The sequence below is a fragment of the Vulpes lagopus genome, chromosome 6, assembly GCF_018345385.1.
Source record: "Vulpes lagopus strain Blue_001 chromosome 6, ASM1834538v1, whole genome shotgun sequence".
Classification (NCBI taxonomy): Eukaryota; Metazoa; Chordata; class Mammalia; order Carnivora; family Canidae; genus Vulpes; species Vulpes lagopus.
Genome location: NC_054829.1, coordinates 76454681 through 76481041, shown reverse-complemented (window position 1 = coordinate 76481041; position 26361 = coordinate 76454681). Strand labels below are relative to the sequence as shown.

Genomic DNA, 26361 nt, shown 5'->3' with positions numbered 1-26361 from the left:
CAAAAGAGAGATACTGGGATCACTTTTTCTTTAAAAAAAAAGAAAAAAAAAAAAGAGAAATCATTGTTGCAGCCTTTCTTGTTAGCACCCATAGCCTAGTGCTTACTTTCTCCCAGTGGTTTGTATTTGCTGTTGCCTGGATGAAAAAGCCAGTTTGATCACTGAACTCCCTATTAGTCGAGTTGTCTCATTCAGGTGGCAACAGACATATTCCTTTAATAGAGGCTCAATTACTCTAAAAAGCCATCAATTACTTGAAATCTGACAGTTAAAGATAAATTAAAAAGTCACAGTAAGCTAATTAATTTTAAAGTTCACATTATTATGGGAAGATGAAGCTCACTGTCTGAGCTTCCCAAAGACCACTGTTTTTCCTGAGCAGCCATGTTCAGAGGAAAAACCAAATATAATCTTCCCCACTCCTGGCCATCTGCAAATCCATGGCAAGATTGTTTAAGGATATGGACTCTTGCTTGGATGACCAGAGTTAAGTAATCCAATCATAGTCAGTATGTGAGTCTTCTTGTGTGGCTTTAAGAGGCTGTTTCAGGAGAGCCCCATGAGATGAGTGGTCTCCCAGGTGCCTCAGATATTACCAGCCCTTAGATGCTCTGTGGGTCTCCATTTCGTGGGCAGGTAGGAAGGTGGCTATGAGGCAGCCTGCCTGGGCCTTGAGTTTGCATTGATATTTGGTGATTGGCCTTTTTATGTGGTTTTATTTGTGAGGAATGGACTCTGATCAGACTAATAAATTATAGAACAGAGGAAGTAGACTTTCAGAATGGCCCAGCCCCATGAAGGAACACTGAACAAAGTAGCATATGAAATTAAATCATAGGGCTAGTTTTGGTGGACAGGAATATTGAAAGTCCGCCAGGGGTCACACATTACCATCAATACCATTCTCTTCTCCTGGGTCACCTGTGGTGTGGTAACATGGGATGGTGGGACAGAGTAAGGACCCCTAGACATGAGTCCTGGCTCTACCATGTACTCGCTGGGTCACCTTGGGCCAGGTGCTGAACTGAGCCTTCCTTGATTCTGGGTTTCCCTGTCAGTAAATGGGGATAATAACAAGTCCAGAGAATAGAAAGCTTATAAGAATTATTAGGGAAAACAGGTAATTTTCTTGGGATATAGTTAGTGCTTTGTAAAGGAGTTTTATTTTTGTTAGAAGCCACATGAGCACAGACAAAATACTTGAGATTTGAAGTCAGACACGCTGTATTCAAATCCTGGCCTTACCATCTGCAAGCTTTTTGATTCTGGGCAAGTTATTTAACTTCTCTGAGCCTCGATGTCATTACTTGGGAAAGTGAGGATGTTAGCCACTTGGGGACAGTGGTGCATTAACTGTGAAGCACACCAAGCTTAAGCTCAGGCCCTCACTTACACGGGCCCTTCTAACAGCCTGGACCTAATTCTGTGTCTAAAACTTTCTTTCTCTTAGGAAGGGTCTCCTCACATTGTATAAGCTTCCCATGAATCCTGGACCTGCCTCTGTGTGTGTCGTTGGGAGATTGAGTGAGGTCATCTGTGTAAAGCACCCAGCACAGTATCAGGCAGGGGATGGGTGATCAGTCATGGCAGCCGCCATCATGTCCAAGGTATTGTTACAGAGCAATTCCGTCATCACTTGACCTTAATATACTTGTAATGAAATCCACTCTGATACTCTCAGTTCTTAGGGGTTTTTTTGTTTTGTTTTCATTGGAAGATTCTCCATGCCCTGGCTTGTCTATATCAAAAAGAGAAGAGAGGAAAGGCATGAAATTCAAATGAGTGGGTTTGGCTAATTGTGAGAAGCGTGGTAACATAATTTCTATTAGAATAATTTGCAGGGAGGATTTTAAGATTAAAGGGAGATTGAAATTTTGGCCAGTGAATGGAATAGAAGGAACTAAGACAGTTTGGTTTCATTATTGGCCTCACTGGTTACTGCCTTGTATTGGACAAGTCCTGCAATTGTTTTTGCTTCAATTTTCAATTGTAAAACAGGTATAGTAATGTATGCCCCTTTGTCTGCTCACACCCACTTCTTGGGGGATATTCTAAGCATTAACCAGGCCTTCTCTGTCAAGCATTCGTTTTAATTTGTTTGTTTTTCTTTTGTTTTAAGATTTTATTTATTTATTTGAGAGAGAGAGAGAGAGAGCGTGAGCAAGGGGCCAGGGAGGAGCAGAGGGAGAGAGAGACAAGCAGAGTCCCTGCTGAGCACAGAGCCCAGTAGGGGGCTCGATCTCATGACCCTGAGATCATGCCCTTAGCCAAAAATCAAGAGTCAGAGGCTCAGTTGACTGAGTCACCCAGGTGCCCCTAAAGCATTCTGACTCCTCTGAAGATGGAGCTTTGCAGAAACCGTTCAATCTCTGCCCACTCCCTACTCTTCCCCCCACCCCCCAGCCTGGAAGGGCAGATTTTGATGCCCTGGCTCACTTGGTAACTCCACTGAATGTCCTGGCCTCTAGCACAGTGCCTGGCCCATGGCAGGTACACAGTAAATGTCTGTTGCCTCACTTTTGATCATTCTAGCTAAAAGAGCAGCATTCTAAGAATCAGCAGACCTTGGTTAAGATTCTTTTTTTCTGTCACTAACAATATTTGGATTAAGTTGAGCGAGCCAAGTAGCAAATATTGAACTGCCCAAAACTTCAGGTTTCTCATTTTGAAAATGGGAGTAATAAGAAGACCTGCCTTGGGATCGTTGCAAGAATGAAATGAAAGGACTGATGTAAAGCACCTAGCACAACACCTTGCATAAGGCCCAAATGTTAATAGTTGTTATTGTTTGTAACTATTATTTTGTCCTCTGTAGGCTGGAGATAGATAAGTTTCCTTCTTGATCCAAACTTCTGAGATTTTGTGACACAGGCATGTAAGCTTTGTTTAAGAGCTTTGCAGCTCTTTGCAGCTCAGCATATTAAATTTGCCCTTAGACTTACTGGGAGTTTGAACATCTCCCAGAAAGGGGAATGCAGAGCCAGCCAGAGTCAGAGTTGGCTAAAAAGAAAAGGGCTGGCAAGAGAACCAGTGAGAAGGAAAGAGACAGTTCACATGTTTTGCTTCCTGTTCACAGGCCAAGGGAGGATGATTAGCATTAGGTGTCAGGGATGAGATGAACAGGACAAATATACTTCTCATTGGCCGGGACCTAAGACTCTAGGCAAGCAAAAACAGCTATAGCCTCTCTTAGGAGCCATATAACTTTGGAGCTATTTTGCGGATGCCTCAAGAAATAAAATATAATCACTGCTAATTTAACCAAGTAACATTAATGGTAGGGGATGCCTGGTGGCTCAGTCGCTTAAGCGTCTGCCTTAGGCATAGGTCATGATCCTGAGGTCCCGGAATTGAGCCCCTCATCGGAATCCCTGCATGGAGCCTGCTTCTCTCTCTGCCTATGTCTCTGTGTGTCTCTCATGAATAAATAAATAAAATCTTAAAAAAAAAGATGATGGTGAGTATCAGATTGCCTTTATATTAATGTACCACTGGAAATGCAGATAACTGACTTGGAGAGGTAGGGGTAGGGTGAGGCACACAGTGGGGTCTCCTCACTTTTCCCATCCCAAGGATGACTATATACCCTGTCGCCAGCAACAGTCCTGCTTTATTTACACCTGTTGTCCCGGCATAATTAGTAGCACTCTCTTTTCTTTTAAAAGACCCCTGGCTTGAATCATCAATTCTATCCTCTACCACATTGTCCTCCACTTCTTAGTAATAAAGAGGAGCAAGGAGCTAAACCCACTCAAGCTGGCTCCAGAATGATGAGACTTTTTTTTTTTTCTGTAAAGCTGAAAGAGGAAGCTCATGGAAGTCTGAGGGTGAGAACCTAAGGCCTCCTGAGAGTACAGTAGAAACTGCAAAGTCAGCAGAACGTAGGCACACTTTGTATCTCTCACTAGCTTCCTCTGTTTTCCCCTACCAAATAGTTTCCTCTGTTGACTCATTGGTCCTGGACTGTTTACTTCTCAGAGGTTTCCTCAGTCCCAATGCTATGTGACGTTTCAGCTGCTGAGCCTCCCATAGAAATGCTTTATCTCGTGGCTTCTCTTTTCCAAATTTGTAACAGAGTAATGTGATTGGCTCAGTAGAAGCAGAAATCATAGAGCCTTAAACAGAGGCAGTATCCTCGCAAAATTCTTGAACTCCTAAGCAAAATTATCCAACTCCTCCCTGGCATTTAGAAATGTGATCTTGTGGGACACCTGGGTGGCTCAGCAGTTGAGAATCTGCCTTGGGCTCCCTTCGGGTGTGATCCTGGGGTCCTGGGATCCACTCCTGCATTAGACTCTGCAGGGAGCCTGCTTCTCCCTCTGCCTGTGTCTCTGCCTCTCTCTCTGTCTCTCTCATGAATAAAATCTTAAAAAAAAAAAAAAGAAATGTGATCTTGTGATATCAAAATCATATTATGTTTCTTTCAATATCTTACAAAGGTACGAATTTGTACCTTACTCCACTTCAAACAATGGAGTAAGCCAGTAGTTCTCAGTGTAGTCCCTAGACTTTAAGAAGTACATCAAAATCACTTCTAGAGTTTAAAGAATGCAGATGCTACCAGCCCTGCTAATCAGACTCCTTAGGGTTGGCACCCAAGTTAAAAAGCTAACCATGAAGCCTGTGGCTGGTTTGGATAGTGATTATGGCAGCCCACATCTTTATTCTTTGAGATGGCATTTTTTTTAACCTTCATATTTTATTCTTTATTTTTATTTATTTTTCTGATAATGAATACATGCTATTATAAAAAGTCAGATACAAGAAAAATTAATAAAACAAAGATAACTACTGTTAACATATTGCTAATTCCACATTTTTATTTATGCACATATAGTAACATACACTGTACAAAAATGGGTGCTTCTATTCCCACTCTTTATTTATTTTTAATTTCATATGATATAGTTGACATATAAAAGATGATAATTCTAGTTGAGGATGTTACTACTAATGATTACTATTATTTTTCAAGTTCACATTAAAGGAAGGATTTGAGCAGGGGGAGGGGAAGGGTGTTGCTTGTGAGAACCATTTTCACTTTCTTAATAAAGTGCTAGATTTCTTTCTGTCAGGCCATAGCAGAAGGGCCATCTGTTCTGCCAGGCATTTGCTTGTTTCCTGGGGAAGAATCAGCAGGTGGGATTGTAAGATCATTAGTGAAAGCATAGGATGTTGGCCAAGTCACTAGGCATTTAGGGCCTGTATCATCAATATGTGTAACATTTAAGCACAGTATACTAAATACAGGGACCATTTTTCATCAAAGCTGGTAACTAGTCCAAAGCAACTGAGGAAAATAAGGCTACTTTTGGTGTTTGCTGTCTATATCTAAAAGTACTTTTATGCCTATGCTTTGGCAGTCATTCATTTATTTAGCAAATATTTATCTTTTTTTTTTTTTAAGATTTATTTATTTATTCATTCAGAGAGAGCGAAGAGAGAGGCAGAGACACAGGCAGAGGGAGAAGCAGGCTCCATGCAGGAAGCCCGACGTGGGACTCCATCCCGGGTCTCCAGGATCAGGCCCTGGGTGGAAGGCGGCGCTAAACCGCTGTGCCACCGGGGCTGCCCTATTTAGCAAATATTTAAACATTTTTTAAAATTTTTATTTAATTATGATAGTCACAGAGAGAGAGAGAGAGAGAGAGAGCAGGCTCCATGCACCGGGAGCCCAATGTGGGATTCGATCCCGGGTCGCCAGGATCGCGCCCTGGGCCAAAGGCAGGCGCTAAACCGCCGCGCCACCCAGGGATCCCCCTATTTAGCAAATATTTATTGAGGGTATACCATTTGTGGGGCAATGTGCTAGGAGCTGTGGATACAGAGTAAAGTAGACACAATCCCTATCTTGCAGAATTTATGATCTAATTCAAAATTTGGGGGCTCAGGCCCCTTTACACTCTTAAATTGAAGACCCCAAAGAACTTGTGTTTCTGTGAGTTATAGCTATCGATATTTATAATATTAGAAACTAAAACTGATAAATTGGGCAGCCCCGGTGGCGCAGCGGTTTAGCGCCGCCTGCAGCCCAGGGCGTGATCCTGGAGACCCTGGACGGAGTCCCATGTCAGGCTCCCTGCATGGGGCCTGCTTCTCCCTCTGCCTGTGTCTCTGCCTCTGCCTCTCTCTCTCTCTCTCTGTGTCTCTATGAATAAATAAAATAAAATAAATCTTAAAGAAAAGAATAATTAAAAAATAAAATAAAACTGATAAATTTTGAAAGCACAAGAGTAGACAAGCACGTGTTAGCTGTCAGAGTACATGTCCGGCAGCCTCTAGAAAACTGCACTCTATACTCATGAGAATGAGTATGAAAAAGGCAAATAATCTCTTAATATTATTATGAAAATAGTTTTAACCTTGTGGACCCCCTGAGAGGACGTTGGGGACCCCCAGAGGTCCTCAGACCACGTTTTGAGAGCTGCTGATCAAGTGTTCTTCTAACTAATTATGATGATTTTTAGAATAACATAAGAAAGTAACATAGTATCTCTGTTATATTTCTGTAAGAGCAATTTGGAAAATATGTTATTAAGGTTTTCAAGTCACCAGGATGTTGTTTAGTGTGTTTTTATACCTTCCTTTAGTTTCCACCAAGTATATGGTTAAAGGTAGTAGTTTAGGTTATCAGTGATTCAGGTTCACTGTATCTCCTGTCTTCTCTCTGTGCTAATCAAACTAGACTAGACCATCAGCATCTCCATAATTGAATTATTTGAAGAGTACCCTCTAGTCTTAGCCCTGTCAGGGATTTTCAATCCCTATGACAGAATTTGGTGCTTGAAGCTGGCTTGAAGGTGGCAGCTCTGCTATATTTAGCTTTGTATCATCTTCCCATGCCAGCAAGTGCAGTGTCATACATAACAGATGTTCATTAAGTATTGCTTGGATGAATGGAAAGATGAGTAGATGAAAACTTGCATCCTCTGGGATGACCTTGTTTACATATTATTGTTTCTGTTGTTGTTTATGCTCTTTTTAATATGCTCTGTAGGCCAGTGGTCATTGCCTTACTGTACCTTTAAAATCTAGAAACTGCACCCAATAATCCAGGTTTCCAGCTTCTCTTGAAACACACAGATGCTCTGTGTGGTATCCTCACCACAGTCCTTTGTGGCAGTGGGCTGAGCAGAATGAGGCTGCCTTTGGGGTGGGGGTGCCCTCCCTGTTCCTATGGTCCCTCACCTTCCTGCTGGCTCCCTAACTCTCAGAGGCCCAGGAAAGATGCCCTTTGCCACCATGCCTGCTCTGTTGTCTTTCTGAGAGTAGAGAAATACTTGTTTGTATCTGAACTCTTTACCAAAAGAAGGAAAATGAAAGAGCCTGAGAAGGGTCATGTGTTTAACAAAAAATGAAAGAGGGCATATTTTTATGGAGAACTGAAATATTATTGCTAGGGTTTTTATTTTTATTTTTCTTAAAGATTTTATTTATTTATCACGAGAGACAGAGAGAGAGGCAGAGACACAGGCAGAGGGAAAAGAAGGCTCCATGCAGGGAGCCGGATGTGGGACCCTGGGATCACCCCTAAGCCAAAGGCAGACACTCACCAGATCACCCAGATGCCCCTCACCAGGTTTTTACAGCAGACGTACAAACTCGCATCCACTTCACTCACCCCACCCACCTGGTCCCTTCAGCATCTGAGTTTTACACTCTTTCTAGAGAAAGAGAGGCAGACTGCCATTGTTATAATAGCATAATTGCTCTTGCAAGTCCTACTTTAAGGGTAGCTGCTTTTAATGCTGTATTTCTGATAATCAACAGTAATGGAAGGAAGAGGAGACCAAGATAGAAATAGGTGATGAAAGCCTCATTTATATAAACTCTGGGAGATATAATCACAATCAAGCAGGTTGTAAAATAATGAGTGGTTCCACAAGTTACACACAGACCAGGGCGTTGTTTTCATGGGCACACTTCTTATTCATTCACATCTTAATAATCCTCTGTCTCATCCACTCCTTCAGCCACTCTCTCTTTGTACACATCTATTTCTCCGATTGTCACCAGGTCCTTTTGATTCAATTTCCATCTGGTGGCTGCTTTCTCTCTCTTTGGGATGTCAGTTCTCAACCTTGGTTTCACATTTATTATTACGTGGAAATGTTTAAAGAGTAGTCTAGCGGGTGTCTTGTAGCAGGAGCTTTTTAGGATAGCTATTCCACCCTGTTGTCCTGTCTGTCATTTATAGACAGAGCAGCAGCTTCCACATGAACTAATGTTTGAACATCAACTGTCAGGTCTCATTAGCTGAAATTACTACAATTGCAATTAGAGCAAAAGAGCTCATTAACAGTGACATAAAAAGATGCCAATGTATATGTTCCTGAGTTAAAATAAGGTCAGAGAATTAGGGTAGAATGTCAATGGCAGCTTATGTCTTTTACTTCAACAGAGAATTTAAAAAGGTAAGTGGCACAAATGACTTACATTACTATGAGAGTCTGGATAGGAGTTGCTTCATTTCAGGGAGAAATCTATCTTTCTTTCTTTCTTTCTTTTCTTTCTTTTCTTTCTTCTTGACAGATTGACGGAGAGAGAGCATGAGTAGGGGGAGCAGAAGGACCTGAGGCAGGGCTCGATTCAAGAACCCTGAGATCATGACCTCAGCCGAAGGCAGATGCTTAACCTACTGAGCCACCAAGGCATCCCTCAGGGAGAGATTTAAAAAAAAAGAAAAAAAAGCAAACCCACTGGCATTTTGATTTTTTTTTGGCATTTTGATATTTGGTGAGTTTTATTAACCTGGAGTCCAGTAAGAATCATTTACACACTAGTAGGCCAGGTTGTTAGGGTCAGTCTGCATTATCTCTGGGTGGATTTAGACTGTGTAGATGGCAATGTAGATGCTAACATGTATTTAATTATTAAGTAGCACTCTGTTGAGCCAAAAGAATAACGAGTAGTGCTCTTGAGTCCTGAAAGTTGCCTTAAAAGTATTATTACCTATTCCCATCCAAGCCTAATGCATGTCTCTCCAGTGCTTATTCTTATCATTTGGAAGTGGCTTATACTAGGACAGCTGGTTCAACAACCCTCCTAGTGCTGCCTTCCCAAAAGATCTCTATCAGGCTGACTTGGATGTGTTGTGTCTTGTGGCTGTATCATGTCATGTCAGCTCCTACATGAAGCAGCTAATCCAGCTTATACTTGGGGAACAGTGGGTGGTTGAGTGTTGCTGGTGCAAAAAGTGCCTACGAGGGAATGACAGATGATGGCAGGTGATGATGGGCTGCATCAGATTGGGGCAGTAGGGCACGGACCTAGGGCTTTATCCTATGAGCAGTGAGGAGAGTGTCTGCTCCCATAGGCACTTTTGATAGAACTCTCTGGAAGCTGGGGTGGAGAATGGATTTGAAAGGAGCCTGGAGAAGAGACTATCTACAGTATTGCTGCCACCCAGGCCACCTATGGGATCAGGAGTAAAAATGGAGAAGAGGAGGATAGGATTTAGGATTGATTAGGGGAGAAAAAAATGTTAAGTCCGTTTTTGGTCACATTGACTTTCCACAGCCTTCCACAGAATGTCCAGATGGGAATTTTAGGATGGATCCATACAACTGAAATGATCCAAATAATTATCAGGCATAAGCCTTTCTTTGGGCTGAATTACTGGGCCTTACACATAATTATTCACTAACTGCTTCATGTGTGCTAGTTTTTTGTCCTTAGCTAAATTTCTTTGTGAGAATAGGGCCTATGTCTATTGGGTACATAGAAATCCCTCAATATATACATATTGGCTAATTAGCTGAAAATAAGTTTTTCAGTTTAAATGATTAATCTGGTTGTTGACACTGCGGATTCACCACAGAACCCAATAATCTTTCCAATATTTCTTTTTGTAGTAGTATTACAATATTATGTGTGGAAAAATTCATCATATTCTACTTGGCTAAAATTTATAAGCAATATCCAAGGTCACGTAGCAAAACTGATTTAGGACCTTATGTTGATGTTTAATTTCACATAACTAGAAAACTCAGTTGATCACAGGGCTTGTGTGGTAATTGTCACTACTAGGGCACAATCCTCAGGAAGACCATTGTTCCCAAGCCACAGCTTCATGTCTAAATTGTGCAAAGGGCTCCTTGTGACCAAAGGAACTGGTTTGTTGTATTGGGCAGAATTAATGACTTCCTGTACCAGACATTCTTCTGGCTTGATGTTAGCATTATTACTTGTTTTTTTTTTTTAGATTTTATTTATTTATTCAGAGAGAGAGAGAGAGAGAGGCAGAGACACAGGCAGAGGGAGAAGCAGGTTCCATGCAGGGAGTCCCATGTGGGACTCGATCCCAGGTCTCCAGGATCACACCCCCTGCTGCAGGCGGTACTAAACCACTGCGCCACCGGGGCTGCCCACTTGTTTGTTTTTGAGTCCATCCTTTGCAGAGCAAGCCCCTGGGAGTGTACACAGTTGAATGCCCTGAGAATCTGGGGGTAGAAATTAGAAGTTTAAGGTCAGAGTGAAGCCCTCTTCTGGATCATCCTATGGCAGGAGGTTGAGGTGCTTGTTTTTTTTGGACTCATTAGCATAAGGGGGCAGAGCAGCTACCTGGACACAATGGAACTCAGTTCTCCTGCATCATCTCATGAGTCTGCTCCAGCCTGGGGGTTTACCATGACTTTACACAGGTGCCCTCATTTCCTTTCCTCCAGAGGTAATGCCTGACTCCCCAAGAAGCTCTCAGAGTCTACGAGAGGACCTCTCCATAGTTTCAGTCTCCCTGGGGTAGGGTTGACAGATCAAACATGGGATGCCTAGTCAAATTTGGATTTCAGATAAGCCCAGAATAATATTTTGGTGAATATGTCTCTTGCAATATTTTAACTCATTTCAGTTTATCGGTGGTTAACATCCTGCCATATTTACTACATCTCTCTCTGATATACTTTTCCTTAAATTATTTGAATATAAGTTGCAGACATCACAATGTTTTCATCCTGAATCCTGCAGCATGCATCACCTAAGAGTTAAAGTACTTTGTGACTTAGTCCATGCAATATTTGGGATGTACTCTTGTGTCATCTGTTTTTATTTGCTAAATCTGGCAGCTCTCCCCTGAGGGGTGCAGTGGCGTGGCAGCCACCAGAGTGGCCAAGCGTGGTTTCTGCAAACCCACAGACCTGGACTTGGTCAGATTTGACTTGACTTTCTTGGCTCTGTGAACTTGGGAAAGCCAGTGCCACCATTTTCTTATCTGAAAAATGGGAATTCTTGGGATCCCTGGGTGGCTCAGCGGTTTGGTGCCTGCCTTTGGCCCAGGGCGTGATCCTGGAGTCTCGGGATCAGGTCCTGCATTGGGCTCCGGGCAGGGAGTCTGCTACTCCCTCTGCCTGTGTCTCTGCCTCTCTCTCCCTCTCCCTCTATGTCTATCATGAATAAATAAAATCTTTAAAAATTTTTTTTAAAAAATGAAAAATGGGAATTCTTACCTTGCAGGGGCGGTGTAAGGCTTGGAGATACCATAAAGCCCTAACACAGTCCCTGACTCCTAGAGACTCAGGAAATACTAGCTGGCCACCACAGTAATGGGTACCTGAGGTGAATGTCAGGGGACCAAGGTGAAAATAAAGAAGCCAGTTTTAGAAATACTGGCAGCTGTATTTATGAACTTCCCTCTGGTCTTTCATTTACTTTCTCCTTCTCCACTTGGTGTGTGCACACACACAACATGTGGTCCACCTTGGGACTTATAGTGGATTCCTTGACAAACACCCAGCAATGTGGTGTGCAGGAAAAGAGACACATCAGAGGTGCAGGAAAAGCCAATGCTCTTGAGGGCAAGATTTGGATAGAATGAAAGATGGTAGGAGACTTGCTTGGGTTTTGGCTCTGCTAAGAGTGGCCGGAGAGAGGGGGGTGATGGTGTGGGGGTTGGAGGCAGGAGGCAGATGGTGAGGAGAACCCCACTGTTGTAACAGAATCTGCTATCAGGGGCAGCCCTGGTGGCTCAGCGGCTTAGCACTGCCTTCGGCCCAGGGCCTGATTCTGGAGTCCCGGGATCGAGTCCCACGTCAGGCTCCCTGCATGGAGCCTGCTTCTCCCTCTGCCTGTGTCTCTGCCTCTCTCTCTCCCATGTCTCTCATGAATAAATAAATAGAATCTTAAAAAAAAAAAAAGAGGCAATCTGCCATCAGTGTGATCCTGGCAGGCTGTCAAGGGTCGTTTTCATTGTTAGGCTTTACATTTGGTTTGTTTAGTTAAGGACTCCAGGGTACTAAGTGTTTATTTCTGTCCTAAAATGGGCAGCCTGGCCTGCAGTCGGTTTGCAATCTGGAGGAACGAGTTCACAGCAAACTGTTGTAAAAACAGCCAGTTTTACCCTCTTTCCTAGAAGGGATTTTGCCCTCCTTTCTGGAAAGGCCCCTGCTGTCTCTGGATTTTTGGTTGCCTAACAGCTGGATGCAAACCAAACAAGATAAACTCAGGCAGTTAGCCCATCTGTCCATTCCGACTTGCTGGCTCTTTCAGCAGCAAAGAATCTCTTTCGGAGGCGATTTTCTTTACTTTAATAAAGAAATTACAGTGTGAGCCCTTTCTCTGAAATTCTTCACACACTGTGACACTTGCCAGGAAAAGTTAGCAAAGCCTCAGATGTGCTCACCCTGCCCTTCCCGCAGTAGGGAAAGAAAGAGCGAGAAGCCGAGAAGCTGCGTGTGGGGGACGTGGCTCCCCGGAGCATCTGCAGGTGAGCTGACCTCACGGAGGTAGCACCAGCCTCGCCTTTGTGTTGAAAGGACAGAGGAAAAGCCTAGATGAAGTTGGCTCTCTGTGGATCTTGCTCCTTCCCCTTTCTCACAGGGCCTTAATGACATTTTATAGGATTTGAGTTTCTGAGATTTTTCACTTAAAAAAAAAAGGGAATTTTTCCCCAGCTTCCAAGAGTGATTTATTTCTGTTCTAACCCTCCCCAAATCCAAACAATACAGAAAAACATAACAGAGAGAGGGGAAGACCCCCTCATAATCCTGTCCCATGGAGATGTGCATAATTACGTGGTTAGCATAGATGCTAAGAGATTTTGATGGAAATTAAGACATCAAAATTTAAAAAATATCTGTATTTTACCCCTCTGATATTTTCCTGTTTGCATTTTATTTGCTAGTCTTGTCCACATATATACATATTTTACAGTGTCTTTTTCCTCTTAATACAGATCATGAACATGTTTCTTATTTCTGTGTAGTCTCTATAATTTGAATGGTAACTTTCTGCTCCAGCCTGTGAATTATCATAATTTACTAAATCATTCTTTTCCGTTTGACATTTTGGTTATTTCTGATTTTATATTAATTCCTTGTTTTCACAACCTAAACTGGATTGTATAGAGAGCTAGAAAAGAGGATCATGACTAAAGATTTTCTGTGTGGGGGGATCCCTGGGTGGCGCAGCGGTTTGGCGCCTGCCTTTGGCCCAGGGCGCGATCCTGGAGTCCCGGGATCGAGTCCCACGTCGGGCTCCCGGTGCATGGAGCCTACTTCTTCTTCCGCCTGTGTCTCTGCCTCTCTCTCTCTCTCTGTGACTATCATAAATAAAAAATAAAAAAAAATAAAAAAAAAAAAAGATTTTCTGTGTGGTTTCTTTTCTCCTTTATTTAACATTTGCTGGACTGTCAATATTTCAACAGATACCATTCTTTTTTTTTTTTTTTTTAAGATTTTATTTATCCATCTGAGAGAGAGAGAGAGCACGCATGTGGGAGAGCAGGGGAAGGGAGAAGTAGACTCCCCATGGAGCAGGGCTCAGTCCCAGGACACGGAGATTATGACCTGAGCCTAAGGCAGACACTTAACCCACTGAGTCATCCAGGCATCCCCATGATTCCTTTTTCAACTTAAACCTAAACCTTTGATCCCTATCCTGAAGGTGGCAATAATCAAGATCACAGTTACCATTCATTGAGCATTTTGAGCGTGGCCTGAGATAAGCACTGTGCTAAAACCTCATTTCATCCTTTCAATAATCCTAGCCAAGCCCTCCTTCCCACTTATGCCGGCTAACCTTCTAAAACACCTCTTTTGTGTCAACTCAAAATAGGCAGCATGGCACAATAGTTAGGGGCTTCAAATAAAAACAAACCCCTGGTTAAGGAGAGACTATTCGAAAGGACTAGTGCAGTAGGGGACAGGGGACGTGCATTAGGGAGAACTCTGACAGTGGGATCTACAGGAGCCTCTTACAGGGAGAGACAGAGAGTAAACAAGGGTGGGAAGGAGAGAAACTTAACCGAAGTTTGGCTAACAAGCGTTTTTTCTCACCTTTATGACCTATGATTGACAAATACAAATTATATGTATTTAGTGTCAAGTTGTGTAAGTTCTTTATATATTTTGGATATTAACCTCCTGTCAGATATGTCACTTGCAAATATCTTCTCCTATTATTGTCTTTTTTGTTTTATTGATGGCTTTCTTCACTGTGCAGAAGCTTTTTATTTTGGTGTGGTCTCAATAGTTTATTTTTGCTTTTGTTCCCCTTACCCGAGGAGAAATAGCAAGAAAAATGTTGCTTTGGCTGATGTCAGAGGAATTCCTGCCTGTTTTCTCTTCTAGGATTTTTAGGATTTTAGGTCTCACATTTAAGATCTTTCATCCAGGCACCTGGGTGGCACAGTGCATGACTGGGGTCCTGGGATGGAGTCTCACATCAAGCTCCCCGCAGGGAGCCTGCTTCTCTCTCTGCCTGTGTCTCTGCCTCTCTGTGTGTCTCTCATGGATAAATAAATAAAATCTTTTAAAAAAAATAAGATCTTTCATCCATTTTGAGTTCACTTTTATGTACGGTATTAGAAAACAAAATGAATGAAGAGGAGTGGGAGATACGGTCTTCCAGTTCTGGAATGAATAAGTCATGGGAATAAAGGACACAGCATGGGGAGTATAGTTCAGTGGTACTGTAATAACATTGTATGGTGACAGGTGGTTGGCTACACTTGTGGTGAACACAAATTATGTTTAAGCTTACTGAATCACTATATTGTACACCTGAAACTAATGTAACATTGTGCATCAACTATACTCACATTAAAAAAAAGTCTTTAAATTGTATATATTTAAGGTGTACAATATGATGCTTTGAATGACATATACATTATGAAATTATTATTGTAACCATACTAATTAACATCACCTCACATAGTTGCCTTTGTGTGTGTATTTGTGGTGAGAACACTTGAGATCTATTTGCTGAGCAAATTTCAAGTATACAATAAACTATCATTAACCATAGTCACCATGCTATATGTTAACAGGCATTTTGTTCTCATCAATCAAAGGAAATGTGTGGTTCAGCCTCTGGCTTGATCAGGTAAAAGAGGGATAAACAATGTGGGGGATCTATCTAAAGCATAGGGGGAAGGGTGTGTCTTTGCAGTAAGTCATTTCCTGGAACACAAAAGGGAGAATTCCTGAACAATTTACTACTTTCCAGGAACACCAGGCTCTGATAAAATTCGACATTGCCAGGAGCTCAGGTCTCGAGTGAGTCCTGGGGTGGGAGGCTGACTCTACCACCTTCCAGACTTCAGGCATTCTCCTAACCTTTGAGCTTTGGTCTCTTGAAGTGTAGAACAGGGAAAATGATTTTCACTTTATAGGCCATTAAGGGGATTACATGAGATAAAGGGCAATATAGTGCCTGGCTCTTGATAATGCTCTGCAGCTGAGAAACCTTGCATGGCTCCCCATTTCTTATCAGATAAAATCTAGGCTCCTATGACCCTAACCTATCTCTCTAAGGGAATCTCCCTACTCCTAATAACACCCACACATAGTCACACCCACTACTGTCCCATCTCTGTATGTTTTATTGTCTCATTCTCCACATCCACTATCTTTCTGATTGAGTGGAGGCTTCCCAGATAGATGGACCTGGGACAGGTGGGGAGGAAGGGCCCAGTCAGCCAAGACAGAGTAGTTGAATCAACCCAGGCTGTCCTTAACGTGCCTGCCCTTGTGAACTCCCTCTGCTTGCTAAATTTTTATTCATCTTCCCTGGCTCACTCTAAGGACTGCCTTTCTCTATCTCAGTTCATAGAATCCATTCTCTGGACACTATCAAGACCATTTTCTGGCATAGTCATTGACTGTGTACCACATTTGTTGATTCATTTGCATGTATGTGTAAATATTCCCCTAAGTAGAGGACAAGCTTCTGGAATGCAGAAACCATATCTATGTGCGGGGTATCTCTGATGATGCCTAGCACATATATAGTATATTGATTATTTGCTTTCATAATTCTTCTATACTTAGCGAGAAAACCATGAATATCATACTGCTTCAGTTGTTAGGAAAAGGGGTCATGGTGAGACACAGACTTTTTTTTTCCACCCACAGAAGGAATTGGTTGCACTTAGCTCTTTAGGGTGCTGGCTTACTGATAAGATGCACAAACTGTTGGGTGCTAAATTTCCCATGTTTAGAGGATTCTAATGAAGCTATTGCTTTCTCATATCTGAATATGACTAAAATGGCCAGTGAACAACCATTTCCTCTGAATACACTTTAAAGTCTCCTTGGATTTGTAGCTTGGGAGCTGCTATCACAAGGCCTGGCACTGTGACTTTGCATGTGACCATCCGTGCCTTTCTTCGGTATCTCTCTGATGGCCTCCTCTCAAGTACTTCTTAGGGCACCCGGGTGGCTCAGTCAGTTAAGTGCCCGACTCTTGATTTTGGCTCAAGTCATGATCTCAGGGATGTGGGATCCAGCCCCGTGTTGGCCTCCATGCTGGGCATGAAGCCTGCACACATGTGCTCTCTCTTTCTATTAAAAAAAAAGTTCTTCTGACCCAGCATCTTACAAGCAAAGTCAGTGGAAGTTAGTGTTTAAGTGTTCAAGTACTATATTTTGCTGATTGAACAAACATTTCTCCAAGAACTACATTGTTCTAGACACTATGGAGAAGATCAGAGAGGGGAAGAAAAGACCCCTTTTTTTTTTGGTGAGACAGAAAAATTTAAAGACAAACCATGGAACTCCTTTCCTCCCTCTTTCTGGATTCAGCTCAGACTCTCGTGGGTGAAGCCCTCTCCACCCACCTTGGATGCATTAATCTTCCTCCATTTCAAAATGCCAACAGTTAACCTCATATGTTAGCTACCATATTGAATAGATGCACTTCCCTTCTCATTTTTGATTGCTGGTATGGGCTGCTTCATGTTAAATTTTAGATGTTTTCTGTCCTGACCACTTTTTCCCTAAGAAATTCAGTGTAATGTGTTATGGGGTTCAAAGGAAGAAATGATCCATCCGGTAAAGGGGGCTACTCAAGGAATTCATAGAGGAGAGGACATTATTGCCTTGCTTTATTATGGAAATTTATGGACAAGAAAGCGAGGTCCTTATTTTAATGAAGTCAGACAACTTAAAAAATATCTATGGACCTTCAAAATCCTCTAGAAGACAAATGATTATTTATATGTTAGATTTCTCATAGTTAACATATTAGTTTTAGGTAGATTAAATTCATGTTACTAAGTTGTTTCTGGGAGCTATATGTATACTTTATGGTGGAGAAACTCTACCATAAAACTTGTACAATTATATATGTAGTATATTTGTACCCATTTTTAAAAAATGTTATATTATATGCAGAAGTAGGGTGGGAGGGTGGAGAAGAGCCACACAGGATTCCAGACCCAGCTCTGACCTTCAGTACACCTTCTTACCCTTCCAGAGCCCCTGTGTTACATCTTGTCAAACTCAGGACCTTCCCAGGTCTAGTGTTCTCTCACTCTCTGAGCCTGACTCACTCTCCTGCTCCTCTTCACACAACTAAGACTCCTGTTTAGGAGATAAGAAAAAAACTTTAAAAACAAAACAAAACAAAAATTGCCTGAAATGACTGATTCAGCTGCTTAGGGGCTTGGAAGAGGAAGATCAATGCATCCAGGGCGGGTGGAGAGGGCTTCACCCAAAAGAGTCTGAGCTGAATCTGGAAAGTTGGAAGAAAAGAGTTTCAGAGTTTGTCTTTAAATTTTCCTGTCTCATCAATCTGATCTCATCTCAGAAAATCGGTACTGATAGTAAAGGCCAAAAATATTTTGATAATGTGCTGTTTGAATAGAAACCTGATTATTGGACATTTTGAACAGATGCCAAACCACAAATAATCCCCAGTTCTGCGGCATGGCCAACTCATGGATGTAAATTTACATTCAGCCCTCCGGATCACCAGCTTGGCTTTGACGAGCTTAGGTTTTCTGCATTCATTTATCCCAGAGCCACTTTGTTTCTTCTCTGCAGAGATTCTTGAGATATTTTCTATTTAATAATAGAGCCATATCATTTTTTTAAATAGAGCCATATCATTAAGTTCCCTTGCAACATTCCCTCTATTAAGTTGGAGGCCTTGGAACACCTGGGTGGCTCAGCGGTTAAGCTCTTCCTTGGGCTCAGAGCGTGACCCCGGGGTCCTGTGGGATGAAGTCCCACATCGAGCTCCCTGCATGGAGCCTGCTTCTCCTTCTGCCTGTGTCTCTGCTTCTCTCTGTGTCTCTCATGAATAAATAAATAAAATCTTAAAAAAAAATAAAAATAAATAGGAGGCCTGGACTACTAAAACTTGACATTCTATTGTATGCTGTGTCATAACACATTTTAGCATGTGCAATCAAAGATGTTTTGAAACTGGTCCTTTTGTTGTCACTCAAAGCCTCACTGCCAGAGGTGACCTCAGAGGATGCTTCTCTTATGATCCAGTGTTACTGTTTCACCACTGGCCTTACATTGTACTGGTCAATCCCATTTTCCTCTTTTGGTTTTCTTTAAAAAAAATTTTTTTTCTCTTTTGATTTTCTTTTAAAAATGTTTTCAGTGTTCATTTCTTCATTGGCTATTAAAAATTTGAAGAGTGCCAAAATTCATTAAGGGGAAAATAATAATGATCCAGATTTCCAATACTCAAGAGTTAGTGACTATTAATACTTTGGGTTGTTTATTCTCAGTCTATCCCTTTATCTTTCTTGTGTACTCCAATAATTTTTACCCTAAAAAAAATGCAGATTTTTCTCCATTAACAAGTTGAGGATAGTTGGGACTACTAGACAGTAGGTTTCTGTCTCTTAACTTTGGACCCTCTGTTAACTAGGCTTCCGTTGCAAGCCTGAATAACAGACAACTTTCAAGTCCCAGTGTCTTATAACAATGACATTTCATACTCACGGTGTGCAGGGTGGCTGCAGTTTGAGCTTGACTGGCTCAGCTGAACCGGGCGGGACTCCAGGCTTCATGTGTGGTCCACACATCACTATTTTAGGGTCTTGGCTGAAGGATCCACAGCTACCTGAAGCATGCTTTTTTGGCAAAGGGTGATTGGGGATAGCTTTCTAAGGCTCAAAATTGGGGCATTGCCATCCCACCCATATTTCATTGGTCAAATCAAGTCACTTGGCCAAGCCTGAAGTCAATAGGGTGGAGAAGAACACTCCACCCATAGGGGGACCATGGTGTATTAGTTTGTTAGGGCTGCCGTAACAGATAGCACAGAGTGGGTGACTAGAACAAGGGACGTTCATTATCCCACAGTTTTGGATACCACAAGTCTTGAGATGAGGGTATCATCAAGGTTGATTTCTTCTGAGGCCTCTCCTTGGCTCATAGGTATTGTCTTCTTCCTGTGCCTCCACATGGTCTTTCCTTCGTGTGTATTTAAGCTTTTCTTCTTATGAGGACATTACTCATATTGGATTACAACCCACCCTAATGACCCCATTTAACTTTAGATTGTTCTTTAAATGCTCTGCCTCCAAATATAGTCACATTCTGAGGTACTAGGCATTAGGACTTCAATATATGAATTTGGATGAATTTGGGAGGGGGCCCATAACACAGGCTAAGGGTGGGAAATGAAGGAAGGATTGTCGATAAAGAATCCCAAACACTTAATATAACACTTAATATCGGTAAGGCTCAGCTTCCTCATCTTTAAAACAGGGATAAGCATCTCTATGTAATGGGTTTGTTAGAGACTGAATGAGAAAATTCATGTAAAGCTCCTGCTGGTGGAGGTAGGAAGGGTAGGTGTGGTTCTACCTCACATGAAGAACCAAATCCAGCCTTCTTGGGCCTATCACCTTGTTGTTCTACCATGTGGGCAGGCTGGGAGCAGACAGTGCTTCTCAGAATAGGCTACCTTCCACAGCAGCTGGTACAATCTGTGAATTCTTCATAACAGAATCAGTAGGGCATTTTGGGTACTCAATCTATGACCTTGGTTTTGGTGACACCATTTCTACCCATGAGCTATGGCTACTGTCTTTCCTTTACCACAAATATTTATTGAAGACCTTTGATGGCTTGATAGGGCTGTGGGCTTCATATTGACCTAAGGCATGGCCTTCCTCCCAAGGGACCTTAGTTGAATGCCTACAGAAACTATAAGTGAGCTGGGAGGTCAGAGCAAGGGTGTCCCTCTCCCTCTGTGTTCAAAGCCAACTGCCTCACACGGTCTCCTTTTGGTTTTCTGCCCTAGAACATTGTGTTAAGGAATGGTTCCGAGACCTTTGACTCCTGGAAGAAGCCCCCCCTGCCTGTGTATGCCCAGTTCTATTTCTTCAATGTCACCAATCCAGAGGAGATCCTCCGAGGGGAGATCCCTCGGTTAGAAGAAGTGGGGCCATATACCTACAGGTAAGTCCTGACCACCTCCCTGCCATACCAACCAGATATATGGAGTGACCCCACTGTGGGCTGATTCCATATCTCTTCTCGTGAGCATCCTCTGTATGCTGCATGGGGAGGAGAGGTTTTGGTGACATCTGTCTGAAATGTTGCTGATGTTTGGCACATGCCTGTAACACCTCAACAGAGAATGGTGTAGTGGACTAGTGCCAATCTCAGCCTGTTTAGAAATGCAGCTGCTGGAGATGCCTGGGTGGCTCAGTGGTTGATTGTCTACCTTTGGCTCAGGGTGTGATCCCGGGGTCCTGGGATGAGTCCCACATTGGGCTCCCTGTAGGGAGCCTGCTTCTCCCTCTACCTATGTCTCTGCCTCTCTCTCTGTCTCTCATGAATAAATAAATAATCTAGAAAGAAAGAAAGAAAGAAAGAAAGAAAGAAAGAAAGAAAGAAAGAAAGAAAGAAAGAAAGAAAGAAAAAGAAAAGAAAGAAAAGAAAAGAAAAGAAAAGAAAAGAAAAGAAAAGAAAAGAAAAGAAATGCAGCTGCTTCCTCCTGAGATGACAGAAAGTAGTTTTTGAGCCATGAAGAGCTATTCCTTACCCCCAACCCTTTTAAGGTTACCCCTTGATTCTCTTTGATGACTTTTAGGGCCTTCCTCTATTTCCCTCTCCCACATACTATTTTATTTTATTTTATTTTATTTTATTTATTTTATTTTATTTTATTTTATTTTATTTTATTTTATTTTATTTTATTTATTTTATTTTATTATTATTATTATTTATTTATTTTTTTTCCCACATACTATTTTAGACCAGGTCCTAGAATTTCTTGTTTGTCTGTAGGCAGGCCTTTCTGCCTCTTATTCACTCCTTCCCCCACCCCTCCTGGGTATGAAAGATAACCAAGTGGCAGGGTAGCTTAGAATCTTTGGCAGTGACTACCAGTTCTAAACACTGGGAGGCAGAATTGTTTTAATCATTTTTTAGAACATTAATAAATGGAAGTGCTTGGGAAACACAGAGCATTTTCCCTATTGTTGCAGTACCTGCCTCTCCCAATAATCTTCCCCTGCCCCCAATAATCTTCCCAACAAATTTTCTTCTTACCAAGTTTAAGAAGAAATAGAGGTGGGGGAGCCTGGCTGGCTCAGTCAGAGGAGTATGCAACTCTTGATCTCAGGGTTGTGAGTTCAAGCCCCAAGTTGTGTGTAGAGATTACTAAAAAAATTAAAAAACAAAAACATAGTAGAGGAAGCAGACAGCAAGATCTTTTTTGTATAGAACTGCTAAATGGTGAAAATGCCTCACAATCTTGTCATAATCTATTGCTCAATAAATGGTTGCTAAGTCATATGATAAATCAGCACTATTCCCTGTGCAAGAATTCAGAGATAAAAATCTTGGCCCCATGGGGCACCTGGGTGGCTCAGTTGGTTAAGCGACTGACTGGGTTTCAGCTCAGGGCATGATCTCCAGGTCCTAAGATCAAGCTCTGAGCTCAGCAGGGGTCTGCTTGAGATTCTTTCCAGATTCTTTCCTTCCCCCTCTGCCCCTCCCTGCCGTATGTGTGTGCGCTTTCGCATTTTCTCTCTCTCTCAAATAAATAAATAAATAAATAAATAAATAAATAAATAAATAAATTTTAAAAAAATCTTAAAAAAAAAAGCTAAGTCCCAGCCTCAGGTGCTCATGGTCTAGCTCTGGAGTCAAATTGTCTGTTTTGAATCTCACCTCAACCGCTTAACTAGTTTTCTGTGCCTCTATTTCCTTATCTGGAGATAAAAATAGAACACCCACCCAAAGATTGTTATTGGGATTAAATGAGCCAATGAGTCAGTATTTAAAAGTGCCTGGATTAATGCCTAGCATATAATTAGTGCTAATTAAGTGTTTGATATTATTAGTCTTAGCAGATTGTTTTAGTCTGTATAAACCAATATCCAGATTTGTAAAGATGAACTCTGTTGTCATATATAGGAATTTTAAATAAATACTTGGGTCTTCACTTTTAAAAGCAAATATTTGTAGCGGGTTAAATGCCTGAAGAAATCCATGCTAGAGCAGGTCTGTGTTTGCTGCTGTCCTGTTAGGGAGTAATTAGAAGTCGAACTAGAATTAGGATCTGAATGTCCTGTGTCTCTGCTTTTCCGTTTTGCAATTTTAACCATCTTTTATTTACATTAAAAGAAAACGATGTAAAATACATAACTGCTTTTAAGTGTATAGTTCAGTAGTTTTATGTATGTTTTTATATTGTTGTGTAACAAATCTCTGGAACTCTTTTGGTCTTGCAAAACTGAAACTCTGTAATCATTAAGTAACTCCCTTCCCCCTCCCCCCTAGTCCCCAGTAACCACCATTCTATTTTGTTTCCATGAACCTGACTGCCTTGGATACTGCCTGTGAAAGGAACTGTGCGATATTTGTTTTTTGCTGTTTTTGTTTTCTCACTAATTTTTTGGAGGGGGGGAGGGGGGAGACTGCCTCCATGTAAGGATGAACCCACTTGAGAACTAAGGAAAACCATTTGCCCTCTGGGTCTCCTGACAGCCCTTGCTCAAGATGCCTTTCATTTTCAGAAATACTTCAAAATTGCAGTAATTGTTAGACTTGCTGCTACATCTTAAAGAAGCAGGTATATTCCCATATCACAGATTTTTTAAATGATACGTGTATTTCTGTAATTGGTTTCCTTTATAATGCTGAGTATTTTATTCTCTGTACTCAAAAACACGTATCTGAGAAAGGGTCCATAGACTTTACCCGACTGTCCCAGGGGCCATTGGCACAGAGAAGATTAAGAATCCTGAGAACAGATCCAGTAGTTTGGAAAGCAGTTTGGTCATTCATTGATCGCTTCATATTTCCTTCCTCTGGTTTTTCTCCCTGCCCTGATCTCTCTTCTGCTCTGCTACCAGGGTGATTTCCCAAAGGCAAATCTGACATTTCCCTTTCCTGCTCAGGAGCCTAGTGACTCTTCCTGTGTGATGTTCCAGGCCTGAACAATCTGGCTCCTTCTATATGTCTAGCTTCTTTGTTTTATTTTAATTTTAATATAATTTTTTGGCACTCTCAACCTAGGCTTCTCTACTCTAACCAGACCTATCCAATAGAAATTTACTATAAGCCACATGTGTAATTGAAAATGTTCTGAGAATCCCATTTTAAAAAGGTGAAATTAATTTTAATATTCTCTTTACCCCAATACTATCCCAGTGTCATCTAAACATGTAATCCATTTCAGAATTACCAATGAGATACTTTACATCCTTTTATTTTTTTAATACTAAGTCTTCGAAATGTGTAGCACATCTCATGTTGGGCTAGCCAAGTTTCAAATGTGTAATACAGCCATGTGGGGCTGGTGGCTACCATATTGGGCCACACACCTCTAACTGTATTCCGGTTGGTCATTGGTCCCTGGACACAGTGTTCTGCTCTTATGTGCTGTGTTCAGTGCTATTATGAGTTCAAGAATGAACTCATCCCTGCCTCTCTCAGCTCAAATGGTGCCTCTTCTTGAAACTTACCCTGACTTTGGATGAACTCCCCCTGGCACATGTATCTGTTACATACTGACTAAATAAATGCATTTTAACAATTGGTTACCTGTCTGTCTTTCCAATGTACCAAAAGCTCCAGGAGGGGCAGAAATCAAGTCTTTTACCTGGGAATATCCAGTGGCTGGTGAGATAAGTGAACGAAACATCCTTGGCCATGGGTTAAAACCATAGAGATGCAAGAGGAGAAATTGCTTAAATCTTGCAGGACACAGGTAGCTCAGCTGCAACCATAGGACTTAGTCATGAAAGCACAGGAGCCAATGATAGGTTCATGAAAGAGGAATAGGGTCTTGAAAATGAATGATTTTGTTTAGGAACAGATGATCACATGCACAGTGCAAGCTGCTGAGCGTTCCTGGCAGGGTTGAGTGGGTTGTGAGCTGGAGTTTACAGAAAAACATGGCTTTTTAGCAATAGTTGCAGCCCTTCTAGTGAGCCTTTTGCAGTCCTCTAGTGGATCTGATTTCTATCACTCATGATTTAATCATGTTATTGTTTACAAGAAAGAACATTCCAGTAACTCCTGCCCCAGTGTTTAGTGGTTCCGTGGGTTCCCTCCCAACTGAATCACTGACTGGACTGGGTACACCGAGGCCTTGGGCAAGGGAAGGGGAAGGCATGCTGGCCTTCTGTTGGTTAGTGTGGATTGGTCTTGGTGGTGGGAAATCTCTGAGAAGGAGGCACACAGAGCAGTGGAAGCCCCAATTAATTTGACAAACAAGGCAGCCTGGGTGGCTCAGCGGTTTAGTGCCGCCTTGGGTCCAGGGCCTGATCCTGGAGACGCGGGATCGAGTCCCACGTCAGGCTCCCTGCACGGAGCCTGCTTCTCCCTCTGCCTGTGTCTGTGCCTTCTCTCTCTCTCTGTCTCATGAATAAATAAATAAAATCATTAAAAAAAAATTGACAGACAATTGACAGTGGCACATTTTCCCCAGCTTTCACATACTGATGAGTTCAGACTATTAATGTTTTTGGAAAAAGGTGATGGTAGTTCCACACATAGATAAAAACCAGTCAGTCGGGTTTAAGGAATGCAGTGCATTATTTAGCTTTGGGTTGAGCAGCCCCAGAACCAGGCCTGTTAGCACAAAGCTAATTTGCCTCATGGTCCTGTTGCTTACTAACATATTTGCCTAAAATGTGTATCCAATTTATGATATCCTTGGCTTTTGCAAGCTTTTTGTGATTTTTTTTCATTTTGTCCGATTTCTTTTTTTTCTTTTTTGCCAGTCTTTAACATACCAAGAATTAAAAAAAAAAAAATCAATTTGTCCAAGGGCCCTTTCAACTAAGTTTCATATTTCTAAGACGTATTTGCTAAATTTACAATACCTGGTTAAATATCTCCCATTTGAGTTTCTTAGTTTTGCTGTTTAATTTGTTGTTGTTGTTGTTGTTTTTAAAATATTTTTTCTATTTATTCGTGAGAGACAGAGTGGCAGAGACAGGCAGAGGTAGAAGCAGGCTCCTTGCGGGGAGCCTGATGCAGGGCTTGATCCCAGGACCCCCAGATCTTGCCCTGAACCAAAGTCAGACGCTCAACCACGGAGCCACCCAGGCATCCCTAGATTAATTTCTTTTTTAGGCTCATATTTAGGCTCATACTGCTTTGATAGTAAAGGAAAAGACACGAGGGATAAATATAAGTGCTTTTTTTAAAATTTTGCATTGGTCATTATGAAATAATCAATATACACAATATAATCTGTAGCATTACCTTTAAAAATATAAACTGTATTTTATATTCTTTATATATCTATCCCTGATGTGGGACTCAATCCTGGACCCCGAGATCACGCCCTGAGCCGAAGGCAGAAGCTCAACTGCAGAGCCACCCAAGCGTCCCTGTATTTTATGTTTTTGACCTTCAAGGAAAAAGCCAGTTATTTTACCAGCAAAATGGAGGAATTACAATTCAGGACATGCAAGTCATAGCAAACCATAGGCAAGTCTAGAGATCAAAAGAGAAGAATGTTACTTTATAGAGAAAAGGAGGAAGTTGGGAGGGGCTGCTGGAAAAATGAGAATTCAGGGTTAGTGATGGTTTCTTATTGGCTGAATTGTGGTATTTTCTTCCTGGCTGAGTTTGTTACAGGGCAAGGAGAAATTGTTTTGGCTGCGGTCTGCAACTGAAGATGGGTTGGTAAGGTGTAAGAGCTCCC

At 41.8% G+C, this 26361-nt stretch overlaps 1 protein-coding gene across 1 annotated transcript in view; it reads left to right on the top strand.

Moving 5' to 3' along the window:
- Nucleotides 1-26361, top strand: part of SCARB2 (scavenger receptor class B member 2) — a 74727-nt gene that overhangs the window by 1767 nt on the left and 46599 nt on the right. The window contains exon 2 of the mRNA XM_041759668.1: nucleotides 20488-20645. Coding sequence (XP_041615602.1) covers nucleotides 20488-20645 — 158 coding nt within the window. The remainder of the gene's footprint in view (nucleotides 1-20487; nucleotides 20646-26361) is intronic.